At 41.0% G+C, this 23397-nt stretch overlaps 2 protein-coding genes and 1 non-coding gene across 4 annotated transcripts; 1 reads left to right on the forward strand and 2 right to left on the reverse strand.

Moving 5' to 3' along the window:
- Window positions 1–1349: 1349 nt before the first annotated feature.
- Window positions 1350–19039, reverse strand: LOC117962393 (endosome/lysosome-associated apoptosis and autophagy regulator 1-like). Its single transcript, XM_059004209.1, has 22 exons — window positions 18728–19039; window positions 13910–14030; window positions 12972–13158; window positions 12580–12727; window positions 11841–11921; window positions 11421–11526; window positions 10728–10877; window positions 9966–10054; window positions 9703–9880; window positions 9137–9262; window positions 8851–8938; window positions 8361–8466; window positions 7354–7491; window positions 6319–6582; window positions 5703–5876; window positions 5459–5609; window positions 5196–5289; window positions 4713–4808; window positions 3844–3970; window positions 3582–3760; window positions 3304–3469; window positions 1350–2760 (listed from the first exon to the last, which is right to left on the reverse strand). Exons 1-22 carry the CDS (start codon window positions 18854–18856, stop codon window positions 2692–2694), a joined length of 2967 nt encoding a protein of 988 aa, XP_058860192.1. The 5' UTR covers window positions 18857–19039; the 3' UTR covers window positions 1350–2691.
- Window positions 19040–20279: 1240 nt separating this feature from the next.
- Window positions 20280–22593, forward strand: LOC117430254 (protein CFAP276). Of its 2 annotated transcripts, XM_034050117.3 has the most exons (5): window positions 20280–20480; window positions 20848–20964; window positions 21286–21401; window positions 21780–21898; window positions 22278–22593. In XM_034050117.3, exons 1-5 carry the CDS (start codon window positions 20397–20399, stop codon window positions 22346–22348), a joined length of 507 nt encoding a protein of 168 aa, XP_033906008.3. In that variant the 5' UTR covers window positions 20280–20396; the 3' UTR covers window positions 22349–22593. The 2 variants fall into 2 exon arrangements, with proteins under 2 accessions (XP_033906008.3, XP_058860331.1); XM_059004348.1 differs by lacking the exon at window positions 21780–21898.
- Window positions 22594–22805: 212 nt separating this feature from the next.
- Window positions 22806–23197, reverse strand: LOC117434692 (small Cajal body-specific RNA 2). Its single transcript, XR_004549094.3, has one exon. It is a non-coding gene; the product is annotated as a small Cajal body-specific RNA 2 (non-coding RNA).
- Window positions 23198–23397: the final 200 nt, after the last annotated feature.

Raw genomic sequence — 23397 nt, forward strand, 5'->3', positions numbered from 1 at the left:
ATGAGATGCTGTGCAGGAATAGAGGCTGGTAAAGACAGCTCTACTTGTGTCTACAGTTGGGAGGGAGGCGGTGGGGTAACCAGGGTTATTTCACAAGAACAAATATTGGATTTATTTTATAATACATAGTAGACCCTCATATTGATGTGAAACAGCTATCTGAAATGTCTTTGTACCCGATAATTGTATCCCATTTAAATGCGATCACAATATAATTAGCTATACTATACTGTTCTTTTTTTTTTCTCAGTTGCCACATTTACATGCCCCCTTGTGGTTGAAAAAGGTAGGAAGTTGGTAAGCCTGTTGAATAAGGATCCCATTTACCATAGCTTACCATGGTTTGCCCTGTTTTTAAATAGGCTTACCTCTGGGCTTTATAATGCTAACCCATGCTTTACCATGCTTTCACTACGCTTCATCACACTTTGCTGTGTTTTTACTACTGTAAACCTGTATAAAGGCAGGCTGGTTTGCATTCTATCAATACCGTGAGTTTGGGAACGTGTATTTTCTCCAAATCCACTGTGGCATCACTAAGCATGTGCAATACGTGCAGAACAGCCTGTAACGGGGCAGCCTAGATTAACCTTGTGCTCTGTACTGTATTAAACTTCTTATGCGCTGCATTGGAAACGGTCCATGTTCTCTCTCAATGTGGCGCCGGTTTCTGTTTCTGCTCCCTCGTTAGTACAATTACTAAGTCCCCATGTCCGAATGAATAAACCCGGAGCGTGCTGTTTAAAGGGTTTTGGCAGGACATCGTGACAGGCCAGTGGAAATGTGTGTGTCGTGTGCTAACATCAAACACACACACCCTCTTCTCTCCTGAATAAAGTTTCTTCTCGGGACATTGCAGCTGATACACTGCAGTTTACCATGGAGATGTAGCAGTTTTCGCCATGGTTATACTTTGCATTTACTTAAACGTTACCATGCTTTGACATGTTTAGAAACACGCTTTACTATTCCTCTCTTTACAAAGCTTACCTATGCTTTAGTGCACTTTGGTATGCTTTTACTATGGGAACCCCCCTAGTGGCTGTAAGATGTATCACATGATCCACGGTGTGGCTAGTGTGATTTACAACCATGTTCTGAAACTCCAGTATTCTAATCGTCGTCAGTGCTTCACCAACTCAATGGCTTTCTGTGTCTCTCACTAGAGGGCAGCAGTGAGCAGTCAGTGCATCCCTCATAGAAGCTTGCTGATTGTGCGCCACGCTGCCCAGAACGAAGCTAGACTATAAATACTCACACTCGGGTATTGTGCTGCACATTGGAAACTACTGCTGTCCTTTCAATTAAACATTAACAACTTGACCAGAAAACGTGTAAATAAAGTATTTTATTTCCCCAGCAAAAAAAAAAAAGCTTCCATAGAAAATAACAACCCTTTTCTGTGTCAAGATATTTCAACAAGTAGGTGGAATAAAACTAATTTCAACATCAAAAAATACATTCGTACCTTTAAAAGCTAATATTAGGCTGTAGTCAAATCCATTACAAAGGGTTACATAGTGCAGGTTTAGCCTCTGAATAAATATCTGCTTTATACTGAAGATTTAAACAGACCATTTCTTTAAGAATATACACTCTCTTTAAAAGGCAATTTTGATGTTTTAAACAATGCCAGTAGGGATTGTGTATAATATATATATATACTCAGTAACACTTGGAATCTATGGAACGTTTCTCCACTTCTGTGTGTACAGTTTACAGGAAGGACAGCCCTGAGATTTTCCAGGAAGGAAATGCCCTGCAGACTAGATGTGCTAATTATTTATGACATGACTCAGAGTCTTATCGTCTGCAAGACAGTATGAATGTAAGAGCTTCACTCTGCTGCTAAAATACCTCCCTTTGTTTAAATCAATGAATGCATAAAGCAAAAACTACTAAGACAGCCAGTCAAACATACAAAGGGTTTGGCTTGTGTCTTTATAGGGTACTGAAGGACTGGCTCAAACATTCACCTACCTGACTGGGCATTTTGAAGTTATGGATAACACAAGCAGAAACAACTGCTAACAAACAGGCTGGCATCATACCTACTTAACAAACGCAGCATATACATTACTTAATAACTTCAGGGGAAACAGTTCAGGAAAAACAGATACAAAAGATAAACATTTAGAGAATCTAGTACAAAAGCATAAGGTTTCTTCAGCATTCTAGAGTATTCAGAGCTGTCCGTTTTCATTGATATTGCTAAAAAACTAAAATAACACAATACTAAACAGTAAAAAGGATCCCTGTATTGTAAAAAGCACTTTGAAATTGGCATCTCACATAACAGCATTCGTGTTCAAATGTTACCCATATTAAAATAACAAGGTTATAAAATGCATTAAAAATGAAAGCTCAGCTTGTTGAATAAATGTGTTCCCTTTTTTTCGGATAAGAAATATGAAATCTTCTGAGCACATCTCTGGTCATCTTCATCTAGATTCCAGGACTTATAAATAATAATATATATTTTTTTTACTTTAAGGTTTTAAGGATTTAAGTTCCCTTTTAATGAAAGTAAAAAAAAGTGGTATTAAAGAAAATAGAAAAAAGACGCTTGTCAAGTGTAAACACGTAAGGTCACTTTTAAAACGTAAGGCCAGTTCAGATCTTCCCTTCTAAGTGTATTATTCACACACAGGCAGTGTGTTCCCTGTGACAGCACAGGGGTGATGGCAGGGTCTATAATTCCATGTCGTTGTGTTCGGAAGAGGATTTCAATGGAACAGAGTCAAACCCATCTGATGTCCTCTGTGAAAAAAAAGATCAGTGACAACGTCAGCTTAAAAAGTCTCCCTGTAAGCTTGCAGGTTCCTTTATCCACGTCTGTTTTCAGTGCTTCAATTAAAAAATCGACTACTTAGGAAACTCATCTTTACTGTACGTTACACAATTAGTAACAAGCAACTACGATAATCTTAAGGGCAAACTGCAACATGTGTAACGTTTGATCTACCTTAAAACTCTGTTCTTTGTATAAAGTATTTCTCACCATGCGCTAACTCCCTGATTCCATATTGAATTCATTCTACCATATTCCTCCCTACAATGAATTCAGCCTCTTCTGGATCAAAGATATATGAACACTGCAAGAAACACATATGCATGTAGAGCAGATCAACAAGTCACATGCATAACAACCTGCAGCCACGCATGCTCCTTGAGAAACATGCGTTTAATCCAACGGGTGTGCAAGAACCAAAAATGAACACGTATTCCAAGAAAGTGAGGTCTGTGTTGATGATTTAAACACTGCAAGTCTCACTACAGCATCTCGATGTCACTAACCCATACCTTAGTGGTAAATGACTTGATCTTCCCGAAGATGGATTTTTTGGTTAAGAATATCAAATCGTCCTCCCCGTCCTCTCCCTCCATGATGGCACAGCTGTCTGCAGCTGGCAGCTCACAGTCCTTCAGGCTGGAGTTCATCACTAGCTTGGAGTATTTGTACTCTAACCTGTGGAGCAAAACACATGTAGAATGCAATGAAAACCAGGACTGGGTCTGGATGGGTTCAGACCGACGGGTCTGCCGCGCAGAGAACCCCCTGTGTGTTTGGACGGACTCACGTTTGCGTTTTCTTCCAGAAGTAACAGGATACCGTCACCAGTAAGAGAGCTGCAATGATTCCGGTGGAGAGTCCCAGCTTCAGCCAGAAGTCTAGAGTCTTGCAGGCGTTCACTGTCTGCTCAGGCAAAGCGGCTCCTCTCGTGCACAGTCTGGGCTCGCGCCACACGTAGGTCGTTTTCTAACCAACGGGAAAGCATTTCATTTCAGTGGGATGCAAGTTCAAATAAATCCCATCTCCGTCCCGTGTCTGTGTAACCATACCTGTATTCCCTGGATACAGGCACTCACGATCTTGTGATAATCGTTCTCTGAACACAGAGGGCAGGCGTCTGCCGTCTCCCACAGGAAGTGGAAAGCGCAGCCATCGCAGGTTCCTTCCTGGCATTTGCTATGGAGGACAGTGGAAGGGAGACATTATTATTAATTAATTTATGGCTTCTTGCCTGGAATTATTCGCAGGTTTTTGACCAGTATTCAAATCTAACCCTCCACCTTCCTCCAGTACAGTACTTTTTTCCTGTTCTGTGGTCGATGCTCTTATTAATCACTAGAGGGCGCTCAAACACCAATATTCTGCTTTTATTTATTGTGAAGGGAATCTGAACTTGCAGCTGTGAGATCATGGGCTGCCCAGTTTCTGCTCCAATGCTGTCCTATCACATATTAGCACAATGATATGGAGAGTGTTTTTTTTTTTTTAAGAGAATCATTGTTGTGAAATCTGTGGTTGTAGAACACTCAGTCACTAATGGAATATGCTGAGGGGTTTACATCAAGTCAAACTTTCACTGTTAATGACATGTTGTGACTTTTTTCTTAGTTTGATGGAATAAACTCTTAAGTTTCCCATAGTAAAAGCATAGTAAAGTGTAATAAAGCACTGAGGAAACATGGTAAAACATATTGAAAAATATATCAAATCATGGTAAACTATGGAACAAGCATGGGAAACTTACAAAATGACCAAGGCAAACTTTTACAAGGGAAGGCATAGAACAGGGAAATAATGTTAAAGCTGCACTGTGTTTTGCTTGAATCCCCCTGTGGGAGATGTGGAAGCTACACAGATGAATAGATTGTACTCCGTTAAATAAAAAAGACTAGTTTGCCGCTCATATCTCCCCGCATACCTTGGCACTGAAAGCACTGCCGATCCTGCTGTGTCACATCTCATTCTTATTGTGGTAACCCTCCCGTTCTTACAAGACTGGGTTGCTTCAGAAGACCTGCAAAGGCAAACACACTATGACTGAAACCTGGGTCCCTATTCAATGCTCTTCTGCCATTTACAGAATGCAAATAATCTGCATTTTCGGCATCAAATAGGAATTCAAATAACCCATCTTTTAAAAACTGTATTTTTAATGTGTTGGTTTGCTGGCATGGCACGGTATTCGGGTACTTTTTGAAAAAGGAAAAAACAAATCCTTTAAAAGTAGCAACAAAAAAAAAACAACTAAGACAGACGTGAGCTCCTCAATGCATCTGAAGCTTTGTTACATCAACACGGATGTAAACTTGTGCCCATGCTTTTTGAATGTGGTCCAGTGTGTCGGAAACAACTACTGACTTCCAAGAAGAGGTTTTAAAAGGACATGAGCTGTAGGCTTTACCTGTAGAAGAATATGACATCAGGTATCCTGCTTTTGGTAGGGAACAGATCAGCAGGAGAGGTGATGTTGTCAAGCACGGTTTCAGTGGTGACCCCTAAATAAAACAGGACAGACAGCTTGTAAATGATGTCATGACCATCATGTTACACAGTGACCATGTCCCTGTAGGGATGAAAGCTATTTCAAATACTATTACTACTGTAAATGAGGCCTCGGTCTCAATCTCCTGGTTAAGTAAATACATAGAAATACAGAAAACACACCTATGAGCCGATCTGCGAGGCTGACGGGCTGAGAGGACACTACCGTCTTCACACCCCTCACATCAGAAGGTATGATGGTAGACTGGCATGCGTAAGAGCTCACTGTCCTGGCGTTGGTGACGTTGTCGACGCAGGAAGCCAGTTTCTTACCCTGGTAAAAAAAAAAAAAAAAAAAAAGTTATTAAAAAGACATTCAGTGAAAATCTAACAACGCAGCCCGTGGTGCTTTCCGAGTCATAGTCACCTCATTTCCACAAAGGCTAACACTGAACTGATGGAAGTACTGCAGTCCTTTGGGTGTGAAACTGGGTCCACTGTTGAAGGTGGTTCTGGTGGGCAGATGACTCAAGTCGTACTGCAGTGTCCGCTCACCGTCGGGGAAGGCAAACTTGCAGTCGCTGAAACAAGTGGTGTGCATCTGAAATAAAATCACAATATTGATTTCAGAACTCTACTTTAAAGGAGAGGAGACAGTATTAAAAGGGTGCTTTAATATGTGAAACACCTACAATAAAAGAGGAATTGTGTTAAAACTGTGCAGTGATCGTTTTTAAAGGACCTCTTATCAATGCTTTACGATCCATTTCTTTCCTCGGATCAGCTTTATTATGAACCCTTCTTGGTTAATTTGCACACTCAAGTTGCAGTTTTCCCATGGTTACACTATCATAGTTTCTCTGAAATATTTTTAACAGTCAACATTTATGTACAGACCGTACAACGTTAATAAGTTTATGGAACATATATTCGCTCTGCACTGTACTACAGAATAAAAACGAATGTCTGTATTTCACATGCATATTTCTGACACTGGTTAAAGGTTAAACACTGCACTGTTAACACAGTACTGAACGTGGTACCATGTTGCTGCGTGTCTTCGGTCCACAGGGAACGCATGCCTCCTCTCCGTAGGGCTGCTCCCGGCTCAGGAATGTGTTTGGGGGACACTGGCGGCAGGCACTGCTGTCCTTCTCTATGTAGTGTCCAGAGGGGCAGGGGACACATGAAGATGCTGTCTTTGAGGAGCCCAGGGCGCAGTGGCGACAGCTTGAGGCCACTCCGTTTATGGCATTGGTCACATTGATAGAGTAGATCTTGGCAACATCAGTATTGTATCTTGATTCCTAAAGAAAATATATTTTGACTATTGGTTCATACAATACATGCAAACCTATATATGAAATAATCGTCTAACTACTGTCCATTAAAAACATACAGAATAACTTGTGCCCCCATTTCATACACCGATGTAGAATGTCTAGTTATATTCAATGCTGCAATTCCCCACAACAGCTGAGGAGAAGTGAAGGTCAGTGGGCGTCCTCCGATCCCACCATGGAGCCTCTTTACACCCAGGATCAGGGAGGGGGAGCAGACCCTGCTGATTCTGCTTCCCTTACCCACAGCTGCACCAGAGCCAGTGCTCCCTGTGAAATCCCCAGCGAAAGCACTGCATGTAACGAGTATAGGAGAAATTAAAAGCTACAGTGACACCACAAGCCAAGGCATGCAGGATAAATGATTAACTCAAACAAGTACCTATGCAAAGCTACAATCAGCATTGTTAAAATATTTCCTTTTGCAAAGCACACAGAAACAACCCAGTGACATCTGCAAACGCCTCTTTGAAGTGACTGGTAATGGGCATGCAAAGCCTACAAGTATTTGCATATCCTACTGTGAAGTAGTTTTTATTCTTCTCTAACTGCTTACCAAACCACTTTTAAAGTGAACACTGTGTTTATGGTTTTTGAGCCGATGCCCTCAACACTCAAAATCAAAGGGATCCAATCTTCATTTGCGTAAATACACAGTGTGGACGTTTAAAACGGACTTCCGCAGGCTGTATAATAAAATGTCAGCAGTATTGTGATAGAAGATAGTAATCAGCTTACGTTTGAAAAGCCTGCAGCTCTCTGGAAAGCCCATGTGAACATGACAGTAGAGTTTGAGTTCACAACGTATGAGTAAGACTGCTTTTCCTTGGAGCGGCTCCACTGCTCCACAAGAGTGTTCATTCTTTCATTTTCACCCTGAAAAACACATTTTCATTTTCAAAGTGTGGACCTGACCATCTACCAAAAGAGTGGAGTCTATATTACTGAATGAAACCGGGGCAGATCCTAGTTCAATGTGGGTGTATCTCTTTCCAGTGTTCATAATGGGAGGTTCATTGCGCAGTCCACTGCAGCAGTTATTATCTGCTGGATAAGTGACCACAGCGACTGTTGGGTGATCTGTGCCGAAGGCGAGGGCACTCATTGAAAGACTAGAAGCCTGACCGCTGTGTTTATTAATGCTAAGAAACCAAACAAATGCTTTTGTGTATGAAGACATTTTTTGTGTGTGTTTTTCAGTTATATTTTGGACTGGATCACTTTTAGATCCTGGTTATAGAAGACCTATCTACCTGTGGGATAATGGCAGTAAAAAACATTATTATTATCATTAATTATTGAAATCTGGAAGTATTTTGTTGTTCCAAACCCAAGTTTCAAAGTAATTTTAACTATTGAACTTCAAAATGCTTGGATCGATTGACCTAAAAAAAATAAAGGTGCATTTACTTTGTTTAATCTGAAATTATTACCATAACATTTTTAAACACACTTTTTGTGTTTACCCTTCTAAAAAAAGTTTAGCATGGCAATTTTTCCAGGTAATTTTGCTGTTGCACTGTGCATTTTACCATAGTTTACCATGTTATTTAATATGCTTTACCATACCTCTCGGTTTTGTACAATGATGATCTATGCTTTACCATGCTTTTACACTGCTTTATCACACTTATAATACACTATCACTATGCTTTTACTATTGCTGCCACATCAGATCTGTGACACTGAATATACTAGAAGGACTTTGCTTTTGAAAACCAGGCTGACTGAAGATACAATCTTACCGCCAAGAAGTAGAACTGACAGTCAGTTGTGCATTTTGTCTCAAAGACAAACGTTACCCTTGCAAGTTCTGTGTTCTCCGAGTCTGTTGCAACATGCTGTGGCAATCTGTGAAAACGAAAACATGAATAGATTCTGTCAGCACCATGACAGTGTCTGATCATTAAATATTTCTAAGCTTTGTTTATATATGACAAATAATTTACTTTTGCAAAATCCACGTGGTGGTGTCTTTCTGACTTCAGCAGCATTTTGCAGACCCATAGCAGAGGAATATTTATACAGAAAGAATGAATAAATTGTAAAAATATCCTTTTGCTTTCCATGATTGTTTCTGAATAGTTGCACGCACCTCTCGTCATAGCTGATTTAAGTGGATCGCATGCCATTTCTATGCATTTGTGGTGCTTATTTATAGTTGCTTTGCTGTTTGTAGAACAGGTGCTGGATATCACACCATTGCAATCAGTATGAAATGTTAAAGCTTCTTACCTAAATCCAGAAAGAGTCATGACCAGCATCATGTAATCGTTAGCAGACACAGCAGGTGTGTAGATGTATTCTCCAGCAGCCTCCCACGCTGAAGAGAAAAGCAAGTCATTATACTTTAACATACAGCATCCGCTATCTAAATCCATTCATAATGTCCACACACGGTTCCTGCAAGCGCTTACACTCTCCACAACAATTCCACTTCATTTTAGATTCCCTTATGCACTTTGTATTATAGGCACTAAGCATCAGAATATAATTAAAACAAGGAATGGAACTGACTTACCGACTTGTCCTTCAAAGTCACTGTGTTCTCCACTAACCAGACTCTTCATGTTAGCTGGCATCTGATTCCACCACTTGTACTCAAAGCCCAGTATAGGCTCTGTTCCAGCAGGGCACTTATCACACTCTGAAGGGTAAACACAGTTAAACTTAACAGATCCAATTCCCATAGTGCCTGCCTTGACCAACACTCTACAAAACCCTTTCAATCTCTATTCAGTAACCTTGGGGTTCTGCAAACCAACACACCCACAATGCAGAAGGCGCCGCGTGGACCCTTGCAAAGCCGCACAACTTGTTAGGCAAATTTTGTTAGGCCTATGTTGTTTGTTACTGTGACATTAAAAGCTAGATTTCACACAAAATGACCACACTGATTACAAACAGCACCTTCAAGCTCATCAATAGCTAGAAGGAGAATGCCGGACAGACACTTCTTGCTAGTCTGTCAGTCTGCTAATCACGGGAGCTGCCAGCCCTACTGAAACAGTAACACTTACTGCAATATTACTGGGATGCTGTTAGGTCACTCGCATTGCAGATGAATGGTTTGAATAACGTGCATACCTGTTCCGTTTGAGTAGGATCCATAGGGACAGGGCTCACAAGTGGAGCTGTTGGTGTGGAAGAAGCCCGGGTTGCAAGGTGGGCATGCGACCTTAGCGCCGGAGGCTGGCAGCTTGACTGCTCCTTTCAGATCTTCACTGCAGATTTTTGGCTCAATCCATTTGTACATGAGTTGGGTCTGCAATGCAGAACGGGCTATTTGCACCTGGACTGGTTCTGAATATTTCCAGTAAGTCTGCTTACTTACAGGCAGTGATGCTTACCTGTCCGTTGGCATCACAAGGGGTGTGTGTGTAGAAATAGTCTTGCTGGGTGCAAGGGGAACGCTGTTGGCATGCCCCTGATCCTGTATCTGATTAACAACACATACAGACACATCTTAATTCAATGAGAATACACAAGGAAATGAACAGTATACTCACACACATGAAGATGCCTTGTAATAAAAACAAAGCTGTAAAATACCTTTAGAATGTATGATGCCAGTAGTTCCTATTCCACAATACAAACAGATTCTTTCTTTTTATTTCAGTAGCTTCAGATGTCATTTTTAATAGATTTCTCTTCTTTGCTGATTTATGCTTGCAACCACTGTGAGGTATTATCAGTTTGATCTCAATCTTACCTGGCTTTCAGCTTTTCTCATTCCTGTTAAATCATGTGTCAATGTGACTTTTCAACTATAAACATACCAACAGAGAGTGTAGGTGAGGCTCACAGAGGCTGCATTGTCACATGATTTCGATGCAATGAGAAACGCGGTTAGTCCCGGCACAAGCCAGGTAAGGGCAAAATTCATAGAAAGATTGTAATAGTATTGGACAAACCCGGAACCACATCATAAAACAGTAAGGGGGATTTAAAGAATCTGAATGACATGTGAGGATACTTCCTCTCTAATAAGCAAGCTGCTTTTACTCTCAGTAAATGCTAACTCCACTTTGGTACAGGAGGTTGTGTTGACTTTCCACTCCAGGTTTAACAATCCCAGCACACACGCTTGGGTAAGAGGATGCAAAAGCTACCTGAGTATTTGTCTTGGTCACACTGCTGGCAGACTGTAGCTCCCTTGTTCGAGTATGTGTTCTTGGGACAGGGATTGCAGACCGAAGAGCCCCTTTTGGAGGTGTAGGTACCAGGCCTGCAGGGGAAACACTCGGACGTGTATGCAACTCCTAACATGAACAAGAAACAGAGGCACACAAAAATACAGGATTCGTTTGATTTATTAGGAAGCTGTTCAAAGTGCAACGTGGCATGGTTGTGCAACATCAGTTATATGACCTAATGTAATCTTCTTCTTGTACAGATTTACTTTTCTTTCAGTCATCACGTCCTGGCGACTTTTTAGTGCAGCCCCGTGGCCTCAAAAGGGGCTCTTAAATATGTCTTCTTATGCTGGTTCTCCAGAGTGCACCCCTGCAACACTGCCCCCAGTGGATGAAAGAAATACCACGCTGAGAGTTGCAGGGGGGACAGGTTAACGGTTACAATCTGGCATACCAGCTGGACTTGGAGGGTAGACATGTTTGAGAGCTCTATCGAGGCTGCTACAGGAGTGCTTTAAACTTCTTTAAAAGAGTTTTGAAAAGTCACCGGGATGTGATGGATGGAATATCTAAATAAAAACGAGGGCTCTTCACAAATATGAGTGACTGCAATTCTCCTCAGTCAATTCAAATCTAAAAACCGTGCCGTGAGATTAGCAGCAGCATTACCTGTGATGATAATATTCTTAACAAGAACTGGCTTCGGATCGCTGGTGTCCATTGAGAACCCTGTAGTTCTCCAGTACAGGACATTATTCCCATGACCCAACTGAAGCTAATAAAAGAGAAAATACAAACAGCAAATTAATTTACAACAAGAACATTCACTACCCTGCAGAGTCTCATACACATTTCATAACACCTCCAAAAGTGCACAATACAATCAATGCATACAGTGCCTCCCTCTTCACTAGGACCTGTATCTCATATCTGGCTGGGGCTCTGTTTTCCCTGATTGCAGCCTTGACACAACGTAGACTCCACAAGGTGCTGCAAAGTGGCTATAAAAGGTGAAAGCTTTGTGAATAGGGACTGCTGTTCCTGTAGAATTGGATTCCTGTACGGTAGATGAAGAAGAAGATGACTTACATAATGGGAAGTCCATTCGTTATCTGTGCTTTTCATCCACCTGCTTTGTCCGGCCGTAGACTGGCACTGGTCATTCTGAACCTGTTCAAGAATGCATTGAGAAGACCTTTTTATTTTATAAATGATTCGGTGACAAGTTCATGAAAGGAGTTGGGTGAGCAGGCAGCACTGGAGACCTGGAACATCTTGTTTTCTGGTAAAGCTGCTCAGACTGGGTTGGCCTAACCCTCCAGAAGTAAAAGGGGTGAGTGCATTCATCTTTTCCCAATCCAACACCCAGACTCAAACAATCATTCTATTGAACTGCCTTGGTGTGACAGAGTGCTTTCAGCACTAAGCTTCCAAATCCCATCTTAGGTCATGCGGACAGCTTTAGCAGGGGTGTGGTTGATCACTTTACACACATCACTAAAAACCCACCCACCCATTTCTATTGCGTACAAGGATTTGCTGAGATTTCCTGTATCTCTGGACTTTACAAAATACTTTACAAAATAACAGCAACCACGACTGCAGTAAGGCAGCTTCACACAAACAAGTGGTCCAGTCATTTAATCTAAACAGTGGCAGATCTACACTCCGTCATCCATCAGTACATGGGAGCCTCCTATTTTAATGATGCAAACACAAACAAGATTGAAATGCGCCGCCATTAAAATGCATGGATTAGACTGATCTCAGAAGGATTGGAAATGACTTTGCAAAACAAATATAGGCTTATATGCATTCATGTACTTACAAAAAATTCAAAGAAAATGCTGCTGTCGGGGTGGAAATAGGAAAAGGAGATGGAGCCAGACTGCTTAAGGTTCACAGCATACATCAGTGTGGAGGTGCATTCATCTGTGTTAGAGGCAATGTAATCTCCCTGGGGTTTCCATATCGAACTAGGAATAGAAAAAAGACATTTACATTTCCAACATTTAACTATGCAGAACAGAACCGCAGTCCAGCAAGCCCAGGTAACCGAGACACTAAGAGTGCACGTAGCCTGTTCTAATTCTAGCCCCATGTTTGTTTCCATCCTCAGATTACAATGGTAGGGTCTGTGATCATTAAAAACAGTTCTGAGGTCTCTGTGTGCTTCAGGATTAGCTTCAAGGCTGTACTCTGTTGTTGTGAGGCACTCACTTGGAGCAGTTTGCCATGTCGTCAGCGTACTCCCCATTGGGGTCTGATGCAGTGTTTGAAAATCCTGGTGGAAGTGTGTCCCATTGATCAATCCTCACGCCGGTCCCCAGGGAGTAAGTGCCCTCCACGCACTCTTTACAGGACTGCGTCTTCATCTCCAGAAACTGCCCCGCTTTGCAGGAGAAAGCTTCAAGGGAGAGGGGGACAGGTCAGTGCTCATGTTAAGAGCTTATCACTCACTGCTTTACCACACTTACAAGATCAAGGGCTGTCTTTATAAAGAGTAATGTACTGTAAAATAAGAACAAACTAATAAACCTTCTCCAAAACAGTTTCATGAACTGCTAAAAATAATTCAATAAGAATTGGCATATACAGTATGCATGTTTTTTACATTATAAAATGATTTGTTTTAGGCACTATATGATCAAGCACAGCAGAACACCCCCACTGCATTTGCAAAAACATAATACCCAATAAGCCACTGAACTGAGAAATAACGCAGGTGTTGTATTTTTGATTGAATCTGCCTGCTGTCTAATGTGTATATGACCTCAAACTACCTTCAACAATTTACATGCAACTTTCATGCTTAACCTTGCAATCCTTTTCACGTAGAACAGCGTTTCATTCTCTTAGCAATACTTAAACACACAAAGGGGCCCCTTTTGATGTACCTGATCAAATCAAAGAACGTTATCTTTTCATTTTGCCCTTGCTTTAGAACTGTGTGGCTCTTTTGTATTCATGTTTACTATCTGAAAAAAAAAGAATGTTTCAGAGTTCTTTGGAGAGTCTAGCCGTTAATGCACTATAATATTGTGTGTGCCAGCATATAATTTGTCTTTATGCGTAAACATTTCAGATCTTGGACACGGGGTGCTCTGCTCAGCACTGCTAGCTGCAGTGAAAGTGGTGATGCCGGGACAGTCACTTACAGCACTCTGTTCCCCTCACTGGGTCTGGCAGGCCTGTGCAGATTCCTGGGGTGTGAGGCACAGCCACTCTCCACCTGGAGCCCACACTGTCACATTCAGTGTACTGGTAATGGTAATCCGACTGCAAGCAAAGAACAAGAACACCACAACATGCCCAGGTTACTGGATCTGCAGTCTGCACATCCATGCCCTTCACAAATCAGACAGCAGCTTAGCTGTACTGCATCGGTACATTGTGCAGGTTAACCTGACCCCCCATTCAATCCATTTCAATGTGGCTGCCATGTGCATTTACAAAAATACAACATATTCTGAGACATGGAAAAAGTAGTGGAAACATTCCTCACTGAATTGAAGTTTCTTTTAGTCTTTCAGAATTCAGAACTCCATAGCTGTTGCTGATCTGCCTTGTGAGGAGACCTAGCCTAGCTGCTGTCACCCAGACTGTGTTTTGTGTCTTTAAGTGATCCCAGTAGAACGGACCTGCCCACTCTTTCAATACAGCACGTTTTAAATGTTTACATGTATCTCTGTTAATCATCTCCAGAAGGATCTCCATCTGCTGCTTTCGTTCCCCAAATGACTCTGGAAGCTTGCTGATTAGCTTCCCAGTGGGGACAATAATCCATGCCGTGTCAGGAAAATAGACATGCTGATAAGGCTTTAGAAAAACGGCTGCTTTTGAATAAGCACTACCATGGAGACGTTGTTCCATTAGTAATTGCATTAATACACGGATGCATGCATACACATCAGATCAGGGCAGAATGATCAGCAACACCTGTTGCTCTTCAGCCACTTAACAGCGTTCTCTTCATGAACCTTCTCCCTCTTTTCAATGAATCTGACAATGGACTGAATAAAGGTTGGGAATGATTCGAAAACGGATCTAGCTGGGTTTTTAACTTGTATATTAATAATAAAGCAGCATGCAATAGATTTATAGGACTGTGAGGGTTATAGTGACACACGTAGCTCTTCCACGGATCTCAGCTTTTACCCTCAGTCCGTTCACTTCTACTCGCGCCCATATTCCCCACATACACAGACATTCGCCGTCCTAAAACCCTGCACTGTGCCACCGTATTAAACACAGAATTTTACAGCAACTTACGTGTTTGAAAAAATAAAATGATATAAAGGTGTCATCAACTTTATTACTTTGATCTCCGTGTTACCTGCTGCCGTGTTCAAGCTGTTTCAAGTCAGATCTCCCTGCCTCTTATCTTTCTCTATTTACATAACAAGCCTTTACGAGACAGGTGCTTCTGTTTAGATCAGACACCCAGGCCATGACATTATGGAAAGCGTTCAGCAACGCTAATACCCTGGGCATCCTGCTGCTCCGTTTCCTGGGAGAAATGGGATCTTCACACCATGCGGAACAGACGCACTGTTTTTGATCTCCTTGTTTTTCTGTTTTGTGAAGGTTTCAACGTTCACATATCCATTACAATATTTAATATCTACGTTTTGCCATTCAATATTAAATGCAAGTATAAAAAAAGTAATAACTTCTTTATTAATATGGTATTTCTTACTTTGCAGATCAGCCTCAAAAGATATTAACGGAGGTTTTTGTGAAACGCTTTTAAATGATTAAAATGAGTCGACCTGGTATGAGCGGAGATCTCGTTTTTTAGGACTGGAGTACCTCCAGAATGAATTTGGTTTTTGTTTTGATGGTCACATGTTCTTACCCGACTGAACCCATCGTATTTTCCCCAGTGATGGTTTAAGGGGAATGTAGAATCTAATTTGAAAGTCATCAAATGGGAGTAAGAAAATATTGACCTAAGACATATAAATTAAAATATGTTAAACGGAAAGGCTACCTAATTTAAAATGAAATTGAAAATGCCAGAATGCTATATTGTTTTCTTTATAGTCATTTTTCTCATTGGCAGTGCAAGGAAATGATTGACATATGTCTGGGATAAACTAGAATCAGTGTTATTTATTTATTTAGCCACATCACATCGCCAAGGGAAATCAAGCCTCGTGTTTAATTTATAGAATAAACAACAGTGCATTAGAAACAAACAACACATCCTGTCCATTGACAAGCATGATTAACCCTATGTTTAAATTGTGAATATATGGGCTGGGGAGAGGATGCCTAAGTTAACATCCAAGGATTAGAAATACCCCTTTTCATAATACTCTTCTTTAAAGAGTCAGAAAAGGAACAAAAGTGTGCGTTTTCCAAGCTGAAGATCGTAGCGTGCTGTTAGTGCCTTCATGCTCACACACTTTATCATACAACCTGTTACTGCCAGCCACTCAAAGACAGAGTTCCCTTTCACATAAAATGGCATAGAAATATAAACGGTCATGATAAATCTGTCCCAGAGTTTTATAATTACATTTTAGGTTGGTCTCTTGGATCGCCAGACAGTCACGCGACTAGAGAGACAAAACATTGCCCTCAGCGATGGACGCACGATCGAAATAGCAGACCAGCCTTAAGTAAGCATTTCATTTAATAATGCGAAGCCAATGAAAATGAATGCCATACAAAAAAACGTTTGGCTTGTCATCGGGGCATGAGATTCCCAGACAATCTACCTTTGACTCCATTACTGAAGTTTACCTAACACATGTGAGTTTCACACCCGAATCTGTTATCGCAGGTTTGCATAACAAGGACAGTCTGTTTGAGCAGGGCTTGATAAGGTAAGTGTGTGGCATACAGAGGCTTCAGTCTTTGCAGCAGAGTTCAGGAATAAATCAATAAGCGAAATGCTTGGTTTGAGAGCAGCTAATGAAGTCACCCTGAAGTCACCCAAATACAAAGCCTTCTGATTTACCTAAACAATACTTTACTGGACTTGATCCAGCGAGGATGCTGTTAAAACCCAATGCTGGGGGTTATAGAGCAGTAGGCTGCCCTTAGGAATACGGTGAGCTTTCTAACTGTATCTCAACAAAGGAATGTTAGCTAAGTCAAAGAGAGAAATCCATGGTTTGGAAAGTGAAGCTTTCCAAACCTCATTTCTAATCTAGCTTTAATGACAGACGTGAGGAACAGAGAATTCCAAGCCTAGTTAACTGAGAATCTGTGGTTATTCCTGAATCCTTTGACAAACCTCTTATGTAAATAAGTGCTAATGTTACATCCTGCATGGCGACTTAAATTGTATTGCTAAGCAATCCTCCATTCAAACCATCCCATTTGCATATGACATTTCAACATTTATCTTCCACCGCTGGAGTTTGCATCTTATTTTCATAGAGGCGGCACTACTGTCCGCTGCAGCATGAAACCAGCTAAACTTCTCCCTGGTTTTACCAGAAAGGGGCCAGCGTGAGCCAGAGGGTGTGACAGTGGATCACTGTTTCATGTTCTTCTGGCAACCAGAAAGCACCATAAGAATTAAGGTGCAAAACAATGAAACGTCGGTCACGCTGCACGCTGTGTAAAATGTTGCTGAACAACTGTACTGTGTGACACAGCGGGTCTGATTTTCAAAGCATTTCCTCCAGTCTTTAATGAACTCCTATTTATTTAAATGAGACAAAAGTGTTAATGTTACAAAATGAGATACCAAACGCATTGAGAGTGCTTAAGAGGTCTTGACATATACACCCTAGTTCTAGTTTGGTTCTACTTTTGTAAAATGAAAAAAATATATATATTTACCTCTTTCAAAAAATAGGAGTTAATTAAAGAGCGGAGTAAATGCTTTGAAAATAGCACCCAGTAACACTGTTCATTTCTAATGTGTATCAATGAAAGCCATTCTGAACACAATGTACGGTACTTTTAGTCACATTAAATTTTGAAATCCCCCCTTCATATGCATGCAGAAAACCCCTGCCTTATCAATATAGATGCAAATCAAATGCACTCTGTGTGCACCTGTTCAGCTGACTGATCGCCAAACTGCTTCATTGTAAAAAGGCAGGTATGCTAAAAAATATATCGATTACTTTTATGAATCTGCAGTTTTCTCTAAGGTACCATAATCATTAGACACCTGCTGCTCTTCACTTATTAAAAGCAAAACCGCTGACAAACTATAAAGACTGTCTAGTTCATCATTTAAATGCAAGAACATGCTATTGGTAACAGTGCTAACATCTCTATTGTACTGTGGGAGGTATCCATTAAAACCCCCTAATCCCTGAGCATATCATTAGTTTATTGTAATACAATACAGATCTGTTGCAAGTTTAAAAAATAATAATAAAGGCAGCCAGTTTATGGCATCAAAGTAAGAATTTGCAACTAAAAACTTAATTAAATAAATAGATTAAACGCATGAGCTGAAAGACTACAAAAACATGACAACCGTTTCACCTGACACACCTGGCTGTACCATATGGTAACTAGAGACTCCGGTAACAAAAATAATAAAACGAAAAACACATAATAAAGTAACTAAAACTAGCAAATTAAGAAGGTAAAACACAAAGTGTGCTTTGTTTAGAATAAGTGGGCATGTGTAATATTATATCTAGTGTTAAGATTCGCTGCTATTGTTTAGCAGGATAATTTATAGAGCCACATCTGAACACCGGTGTTACCATGGTTAAATGAAATTTGGTAAGTAACTAAAAAATAAAAATAAAAAAACAAACATTTGAAAGTGTATTTTTTTAAATGTGCAGCTGCTTCTAACGATATTCATTCAGAACACAACAACGTCACGCTTTCTGAAACATATTATTATTATTATTATTATTATTATTATTATTATTATTATTATTATTATTATTTTAAGACTGTTTCAGGATATTTCCCGCGACTGACACCCAAGGTGAACAATAATAATGACTTCTCCCTGGTGAAAATGTTCAGAGTCCGTCGCTTACCTCTGTACAAATGGGAAGCTGTTTCTCTTGCCCCTTCACCTCGGAAACGACCATACATGCCAGAATAAAAAACCGGGTGACAGAAAAATAAACCGAAGACTGAAAAGCGCGCCCCTTCTTCGTCTCCATCCTCCCCTCTCTTTCGTCGGGAGGTTAAACGGTGTTTAAACGGCGTTTGGGGTGAATGGGTCGGGGTGACGCGGAGTACACGAAGCCGCGGTGTTGATGTGATGATGTGAACGCTGACGCTGTCCCTGGTGCTGGCTCGAGCCTCTCTGGCAGCTCGTGCACCCGCGGAGCCGTTTATATACAGCTCGCGCTGTAACCGCTGCTGGAAGCTTCGTCACTGCTCGGCAGACACGGAAAGTGACGAACTGAAATACCAGCGGCAGGTGAATGGGGGGTGAGCAATCCGTCCAGACGTTGCAACCCGTTGTCTTTCTGCGAGAGTTTCTGTATGTCTTTTTTTATTATTTGTTAAACGTTTTCTTAGCTGGATTGCGGGTTTAGCTATATTGTCAGCTGCTGTTCTTTCTGCAACCGTGTCTTGCTTGCTGTTCTGTTTGTCCAGGGAGTGACGCTCACATTGTGAATGGCTTTTCAGACATAATAATGCTGTGTTTGTTTAAGTCTTTACTCTGTGTACACTTACACCTCCACCCTTTTGTGAGGTGCTTTCTGTGTATATTCCTCTTGTTTCAATTAAACACCATCAGCCGAATGCTGTGTCCATAATGTGTGTGTATATATATATAAATATTCTACCATCCATTACTATTTACTATGGTATTACCATCATCCTATCCTGAACCATGACCTTATCTTATACAGTTATTAATGGGAGCAGAAACTTACTCTAACCTCTTTAAAAAAAAAAAAAAAAAAAACTTGATTATGACATAGCAATAAGTATAGATTGTATTTGTGACCCATTTTCTGTTTCAGTCATCGCCCCCTAGTGATTTAAAACTAAAGCACTCCTTTCAATTCATCATGTTAACCAACAAGTCAGTATACTCATGTTCCATGTGGACTGCACTCTGAGCTACAGTGTGCGGTCCCGCGCAGATGCACGGTGAAGGGCTCAGTAGACAGTACAATATACACACACACAGAGCCAGTGGCATGACAGTGCGAAAGATTATTTCCAGTCATTTCACCAAATGCTCATGTTTATCCTGGTGGGAGCCTGTTGCTTCACTGGTTTTCAACTGGCCTTGCTGGTTTGAGAGACTGCAATGCTGGCTGAAGATGCCGGTTTGCCAGTTCAAGAACAAAACTGCCAGTAACTTTTTTTTTAAAACTGTTAAGTTGTTAAGTTTCAGCGATAGGTACCCTGATAATTTGGCTTGCCATGGAAAATGAAATTTTATGTAAGCAGCACTGGGACTCCCTACACAATTGTGAATAATATGTACTCTCTTCTATCAATTGTATTTAAAAGCCACAGTACTTTTGCACTGCAGTTCTGGCTGCTGACCTACAGGTGGCGTGCTGAGCACGTATTTTACGTCACAGTGGTCTCCTAGCAACCCCAGCTAGGACAGTAAACATTCCCCCTTGTTTATTTCATCTCGAGTCAGTGGAGAACATCAACACACGCGTCAATTTGAGTTCCACAAGTATATCTTTTAGATTTATTTTTTATTTTTTTTATTAAGTTTTCAACATGCCCCCCACAAGAGACCCCTACCCCTATCCGAAGTATGAAAATGATGACGTGTACCTCGGTAGAGAAAGGAGCCGCTCGAAGGTAATTCAGAGTTAACTCCACATAGGAAATGACGGGATAGCTCTATGTTAAATATTGCTCTGTCCCATATTTCATTATATGCATTCTCCTTTGCTCTGGGGCAATATATCGATTTTCTATGGCATGTAAAGTTTTTTCAGGATTTATTTTATTTTATGAAAATAGAAAGATTATGAAAGACACAGAGCTTTTGAATACGCACGCTGTACCACTTTGTAACCCTATTGTCAAAGCGGTGTATAAAATGCAATATAACTGCTTTCAGGTCTATTGGACTGGTGTTTGTATCTAATTCATAACGGGCGTTTTTAAATTAATATGAAGATGTATTTATAACAAGGGTTAAACTTTTACCGTCACGTTCCAGAAAGTTCCACACCCCAAACCCACCCACTTGGCGCAGCAAGAGGACCCCTGGAACCGCCTCAACGCAAGAGCCACCCTGGCCAGCGCCAGGAGAGAAATATTTCACTTCGACCACGAGGTAAATTATTAACAGAGCTTTATTACACCCCTTATGACCATTCCCCGTGGTAAAAAAAAAAAAACATAGCAAAGCCCAAACAACAGTGAAGCCCTGAGCTGCAAGGTGAACCTTATTCTATGACGTCATCCTCTCAGGCGTTCCGTGAGATACCTCAGGCTTTTATTTTTTTTCTTAAAAGACTTTTGATGTCTTGAAAGCTTATTCTGCAGCACAGTCAGCCTAACAGAGAATCAACTTAAAAAAAAAAAACTAACCCGTTTCAATAATAAATGGCTCAGTGTAAACGCATACTGGGTCCTGTTCCATGCTTTGCTGTAGGCTCCGAGAGACAGTTTGGATTTCCATCTGAAGACCACCTACAACCAGCATGAGGAGTTCCTCAGAGACAAGAATGAGACCCTCTATCAGAAAGAAACCATCAGCGATGACCACGGGTAAGGACGGGCTAAGCAGCAGGGAAGAAGCTATAGGTCTTGTTTAGCAAAAACGTAAAGTGGTTGCAGCTAATAAAATTATACCTCCTTGTGCTCCGTCTTTCGGGTGAGATGTAATTGTAAGTGACTCTGCAGCTGATGCATAGTTCACACACCCTAGTCTCTGTCAGTCGCCTTGGATAAGGATCTGTATTGTATTCACTGATTACGTATTGTTTGTTGTTGACAAATAGCTTATACATAGCCTACAAAGCACTATGTAAAGTGTGTATAGATGTATCCCATTGATAAGGGTATGCTTCGTGTGTTGAACGCGTTCTCGGGGGATGCAGCTGTTTCTATATAAACAACGTTTACGTTTCTGAATTGTGGGAGCAGCAGAATATTGAAGAATCGAGTGAAAGAACCACCTGGCCCACCAGAACTCCAAAGAACTCCCATCAGGGTCTGGACGAACCCCCAGAATGAATCCATCCACAGTATACACGGAGCTGTAGGTAGGTCGTTGCAGAACACCGAGAAAGACTCCCAGTCCAAAACGTTTGTCAATTGGTTTATCGAGTTTATTTCCGTATTTCTAAACTTCTTACAATCAAACTTGTTTAATAGTTCTGGATGACAAGATACAGATCAGACAAATGGGGTGCACACTTAAACAGCAATGTCGGTAAATAAAACAGAGGCGTGTGTGATATGACGCGCACACACAGCTGTTAAGTCATTACGGGCTGTTTTAAGTTCTCATGTGATTTGCCTATTCAGTTAGGGGTTTGGAAAACGATGACCACATTCTGACTTCACAGCTCATTTTTTTGCATTTAAAAAAAGCTATTGTGTGCTATTGTGTCATGTTTTAAAACGTGTGTGTCTTTGCAGAAAGCCATCACAACGCATCTACGAACCGGGGCTACTCCAGGAAGCACGATGGCGGCTTTTATTCAGTTTAATAACAATCGATCAAGTGTGCTTGGAGTGTATCGGTAGAGCTTGTTTCTTCCCCTGCCACGCATGCACTGTAGATTATGTAAAGCGTGCTGCTGCTTCACTCGAAGCATGTTGTTTTGCTACTCTGACACGTCTGTAATAATAAACACTGTGAACACGGCATGTTTTGAGAGTGCATTTTGTACAACACGTGATTATGCAGCGCCTGCACAGGTGCGTGAATTATTAAAACCAGGATTAGAACTTCCGAGTGCTCATTAATTCACACTGCAGCTACTGTAAAGAACAAAGCAATACTGTTTTTAATTATTACTATTAGCACGCTTCTCTATATCAAATATAAAAACAAACTATCACTGAAATCACTTGCGCGCATGTTGTCGCCCACACCATTTTCAGTTTCACACACACACACACACACACACACACACACGGCAAAAAGCAGACACGCACGCATGGTTTGATCAGAATCGCCTCTATACTCATCGAACAAGGGCGCAGACGCGGAATAAATTCAGAATCCGCCCCAAGCCCTAGTATATCTGATCAATTCATCACTTCAAAACCACAATCGTGGGTATGCCTTGCTTTAGCGAAATTGCCTCACGCACATTGCTAAATATTTAGCTAGCATGTCGGATTTTTATCATCTCAGAACCGGAGCAAGGCTTAAACTCTGGCCTGATCAAATAAGATCACTGTGTAGTTTTTTTAAAAACAAGTTTACAATTACCACTCACACAAAACAAACGCACACTCAGACGCCCACCCGCTCACCTCTCACACAACTTACATTCCCATTCGCTCTCCACACGCATCTGCAAACCAAGGCCACAGAGCGTGTTTTTAAACAGCTCTGCAATGCATCCTGGTCCTTACAGGAAGTCGAGTCGATGGAAAAAAAACACGGTGTCCCTTCTTTTGGAGACCCCTTGTGACTGGAAGACGAAACTACACACATACTCTCAACAAATCCATTCACACAATGAAGTTTACTGTTAATGACGACTCTCCCCAAATTATAAAATCCACTTGTTTATGTTTATAAACC

The sequence above is a fragment of the Acipenser ruthenus genome, chromosome 29 (genome assembly GCF_902713425.1).
Source record: "Acipenser ruthenus chromosome 29, fAciRut3.2 maternal haplotype, whole genome shotgun sequence".
NCBI classification, from domain to species: domain Eukaryota; kingdom Metazoa; phylum Chordata; class Actinopteri; order Acipenseriformes; family Acipenseridae; genus Acipenser; species Acipenser ruthenus.

Excerpts from the sequence above, each read along its gene's own strand:
- LOC117962393 (XM_059004209.1), bottom strand. The coding sequence starts at position 18,856 with ATGGAGACGAAGAAGGGGCGCGCTTTTCAGTCTTCGGTTTATTTTTCT. Across the intron at positions 8,467-8,850 it reads ATGACTCTTTCTGGATTTAG|ATTGCCACAGCATGTTGCAA; the intron begins GTAAGAAGCTTT and ends TCGTTTTCACAG. Across the intron at positions 7,492-8,360 it reads GTCAGTTCTACTTCTTGGCG|GGTGAAAATGAAAGAATGAA; the intron begins GTAAGATTGTAT and ends TGTGTTTTTCAG.
- LOC117430254 (XM_059004348.1), top strand. The coding sequence starts at position 20,397 with ATGCCCCCCACAAGAGACCCCTACCCCTATCCGAAGTATGAAAATGAT. Across the intron at positions 20,481-20,847 it reads GAGAAAGGAGCCGCTCGAAG|AAAGTTCCACACCCCAAACC; the intron begins GTAATTCAGAGT and ends GTCACGTTCCAG. Across the intron at positions 20,965-21,285 it reads TATTTCACTTCGACCACGAG|GCTCCGAGAGACAGTTTGGA; the intron begins GTAAATTATTAA and ends GCTTTGCTGTAG.